This window comes from Pteropus vampyrus, unplaced genomic scaffold, assembly GCF_000151845.1.
Source record: "Pteropus vampyrus isolate Shadow unplaced genomic scaffold, Pvam_2.0 Scaffold60, whole genome shotgun sequence".
Taxonomy (NCBI): Eukaryota; Metazoa; Chordata; class Mammalia; order Chiroptera; family Pteropodidae; genus Pteropus; species Pteropus vampyrus.
In genome coordinates this window covers 1,682,742-1,686,610 of record NW_011888841.1, presented here as the reverse complement: position 1 = coordinate 1,686,610, position 3,869 = coordinate 1,682,742, and the positions used below count along the sequence as shown (strand labels likewise).

At 54.3% G+C, this 3,869-nt stretch overlaps 1 protein-coding gene across 1 annotated transcript in view; it reads left to right on the top strand.

Annotated features, from left to right (window-relative positions):
* DNAH14 (dynein axonemal heavy chain 14) overlaps window positions 1-3,869 on the top strand; it is a 221,193-nt gene that overhangs the window by 213,128 nt on the left and 4,196 nt on the right. The window contains exons 77-79 of the mRNA XM_011360885.1: window positions 304-416; window positions 1,021-1,160; window positions 2,942-3,105. Coding sequence (XP_011359187.1) covers window positions 304-416; window positions 1,021-1,160; window positions 2,942-3,105 — 417 coding nt within the window. The remainder of the gene's footprint in view (window positions 1-303; window positions 417-1,020; window positions 1,161-2,941; window positions 3,106-3,869) is intronic.

Here is a 3,869-nt window from a genome sequence, read left to right as displayed (position 1 = left end):
AAGGCAAGCTCAAGACTCAGGTCGGCTCCAAGCTGAGCTGGCCGTAGGCCCAGGCTGCTGTGAGCCAGGGGCCAAAGGGAGCCAAACAGCTGTGTCCAGTGAGGTGGGAGCGGGGAGAGGGGAGCCCTGTATGGGGGGGCTATTAAAATTCCTTTAGTAAAGTAGGAGTTGAGGGTGGGGTGGATACTGGCTGCAAAATTCTGGCCTCTCTTGCCCCTGTTGCCCCTGGCAACAAATTGTTCCCATAGGCCAGAAAAAAAAAAATCTTGAAAAAATTATGCACCTGTCTCTAAATCCTCACAGAAATCCGCCTACAAGTCATGTAAACCCCTGAGCTCCTGGGTTAACGATCTCATCCAGCGACTGAATTTCTTCAATACCTGGGCCAAAATGGCCTACACCGCGATCCACCATCGGTACGGATGAAAGCCGCTTCACGCTTCTGCCTTATTTTTGCTTAGAGCTTAACAGTTTACTTCATAAGTTAACACAACATCATGCGCCTGGCCTCAGGTGGAGTAAGCGAGGGAGGAACGCTTCGGTTTGGGATGAGGAAGTGGAGACCTACGAACTCGCGAGTCTTGCCCAAGGTCACTCGCTCTAAGAGACAGAGACAGAAGCAGAACTTAGTCCATTTCTCTTTCTATTATTTACAGGGGGAGATATGAAAAGAAATAAGAATTAGTTACTTGTAATTTTTAAATAACATGATACAAAATAGGATATATCCTTTTAGAGAAGTCGGTAACTCAGAAACGACCCACAGGGCTCTCTGCAGGGCCCGGCCAGGATTCCTGTTATAATAACAACATCCTTTGTTATCCAAATGTAACGCCTTCTAGTGCTTGATGATCTCAGGAGCTTTAAGGACATAGCTGGTCTCCGTTAAAACACAGGACAAGGTGCCCGAGTTGAAAAGGAAGGGAGGGAGCGAGGAGGGACTGGAGGGAATCGCTCAGATAATCGAAAGCGTGCAGTTATTACGCCCTTAACCACCCGACCCGCGGTCTGTTCTGACAGGTACATGAGATTTATCGCAGCTTGGAAACACTCTGTTCCGTCACCTAACCCCAACCCCCAAAGTCCTACCGATGAAACAAGTAACTTCTTTGAAGGATTTCCTGCAAGATACTGGCTCCCGGCTTTCTTCTTCCCACAAGGTGAGCATGAGAGCCAGGACCAGCCCCGCACCTGGCCCAGTCCCTCCCTCCACCACCAGCCCCTCCCCGTTCCTTTAGGGCGACAGGCCCCACGACAGGGCCCCTAGCGAGCGTGACAGCAGTCCGGGTCCTGATCCTTCGAGAGTCTGCTTTACTCTCCGGTCTCGACGTGGTGGTGACGTGGTGGCGACGTGGAGCAGGACACTGGGAGGGGGTGGAAGTGGACGAGGAGGCCATTCAGGAAGCAGATCAGGTGGCCACCATGTCGGAGAGGCTGGGGTCAGAGGGAGGGAGGCGCCAAGCGTGACTCCCAGCTTCTGGCTTAGAGAGCCGGGCGGATGCTGATGTCGCTTACTGGCACAGGGAGCACAGGGAGAGGAGAAAGCGATGGGCGTAAAACGACAGTCACGTCGAGTTTGGGATGTTCAGAGGATACCGAACAGTGTCGGTCAGAAATCGGCCACCAGGGGCTGGAGCTCAAGAGAGACGTCTGCGCGGGACAAAGTTGGTGCGGCCAGGAGTCACTGAGCCCGTCGGACAGGGCCGCACGTGACAGCTGCTGCCACGGGCACAGAGATGCTCAAAACCCGGGTCCCGTCTCCTGGAGTCCGCAGGCCTCTGGAAGGCACATGAGGAGGGCACGGTCTTTGCTGGCTGGGCCCATATCTGTGGCTTCGTGGGCTTTGGGGAATCATAGGGAAACTGGAAGAAGGTCGTCCAAGGCAGACGGCATGAGGAAAGACACCAGGTCGGGGACATGGTCTCGGAGGCTATTGCGTGTAGCAGCAGGGTGGAGGAGGCACACCAGTCTAGCAGGGTTTTAACTGCCCAGATACAGAGACTAAAATTCACTCCGTGAGCGCTGGGCTGGTGGATTCCACGCAGGGTCATCACACACTCGAGAACTGGGACGAAGTTGCCGAACTGGCAACGTAAGCAGGATGGACTCACGGGGGAAGGAGGAGCTGGTGGCAAGGAGGACGCTTAGGAGTTGTGTTAGGCATCTCGGTATGGAGCTATAGAACGCAATCCCAACCTGGTGAGCACACCAGGGCAAGTTATAGGCTCATAGAAGTGGAAAGGAAGTCAAGGGGTCTGGCCAGCTTCAGGCGTGGCTGGATCCAGACGGTCGGTTGTCCTCAGTGTGGCTCTCGGCCTGTGGCCTCATATCTCGGCCTTGTTTCCAGTACATGTTGGTCTCATTTTCTTCTGCTGTGCCTAGCCTTTCTCCATGAAACCGAGGGGGAAAAGCGGTCACACGCAGCTTAGCAAGTCCACAGGGAAAAGCGCCTTCTTCTTCCAGGGTCCACGTATGTCATGTCTTGAGAAAGACTCTGACCCGCTCTTGGGTCTTCACTTGCCCCTGGGACCCGTCCTGGTTGCCAGGAGGATGAGGTACCGCGATCAACCGAGAATGGGCGAGAAGTGGGCAAGTTCTCAGGATTTAAGGTCTTAGGATTTATAGCCCCTCTGTACCTGTGGGGAGTAGGAGAGGGGCGCTGGGCCTACGAAGCTACACGCATTCCCCAGGGAGCTCATGCAGTGGTCCACAGATATCAAATATCACCGAGCGAGGCGGCTGGATTCACACTTTCCTCCCACCAGCCCAGGCTCACAGCCGCCTCTTGCATTTCCTGACCCTCTCTCTTCTCCATTCTTCCTTCCCCGTGAGGCATCAGTGTTGCTAACTCGCGCCCCCACCCCCCGTAAGCCTTTAGGAAGGGTGCATCCCCCGAATCCCCGACTCACAAGGAGCCTGCTGTGTGTGCTTCTCTCTAAAGCCTTCCTGACTGCTGTGCTGCAGGACTACGGGCGGTCCCAGGGACTCTCCGTAGACGTCCTCACGTTTACGCACCACGTGCTCTCTGACACGGCTGACACCAAAGAGAAGGAGTTCTCCCTCATCATCCAGAAGAAACTCAACATCGTCAGGCGGGCCTTTAAGGTGCTGGCGTGCTGAAAAGCTCAGAAAGAGCCACCTCCCCCTTGTTCGCTCAGTCCCTCGTTTCCCCGACGGGCCTTGATTCGGCCCCTTGCCCCGCGGCGGGCACCACGCTGGGCACCGGACAGGTGGCCTGGCCGAGGCCCAGCCCCCTTCGGTCCCGCAAACGGTGTCTCTGCCACTCATGCCGGAGTCTGGCCAGCTTCCAAGCAGAAACCCCCACCAGCCTGCAGGGCAGCTCGGTGGCCCTCAGCCAACGCTCTCTGAGTGACCAGAGGCGGCAGCCCGTGCCCGAGGCCAACCCCAGCCCTGTCGCTCCCCCACCATCACCCCCACCGACTTCAAGGACCATCATTGTCTCTCGCTAAATTCTAACCTGTTCTGGGAAACCATTTCTCTACTCCAGGACCCACACCACACAGGTCTAGAAGTTTTACAGTTATATGTGGACACTGGGTAGAGCAAGTCAGTCCTCGTTTTTCTGTTTGTTTGTTTGTTTTTCATCAAAGTTTTATTAATTTTTTCAATTTTTTATTGTGGTAAAATATACATAACATAAAATTTAACTCTTTTTAACTGGCATGAAGTATATGCACAGTGCTGTACACCAGTCACCACCATCCATCACCAGAACTATTGCATCTTCCCGTGAAACACTTCCCCCCAATCTGACCACCATTCTCCTTATAGTCCCCACGAATCTGACTACTGCCGGAACCTCATAGAAATGGAATCCGGTATCGTGTGTCCTTTCGTCACTGGCTTTT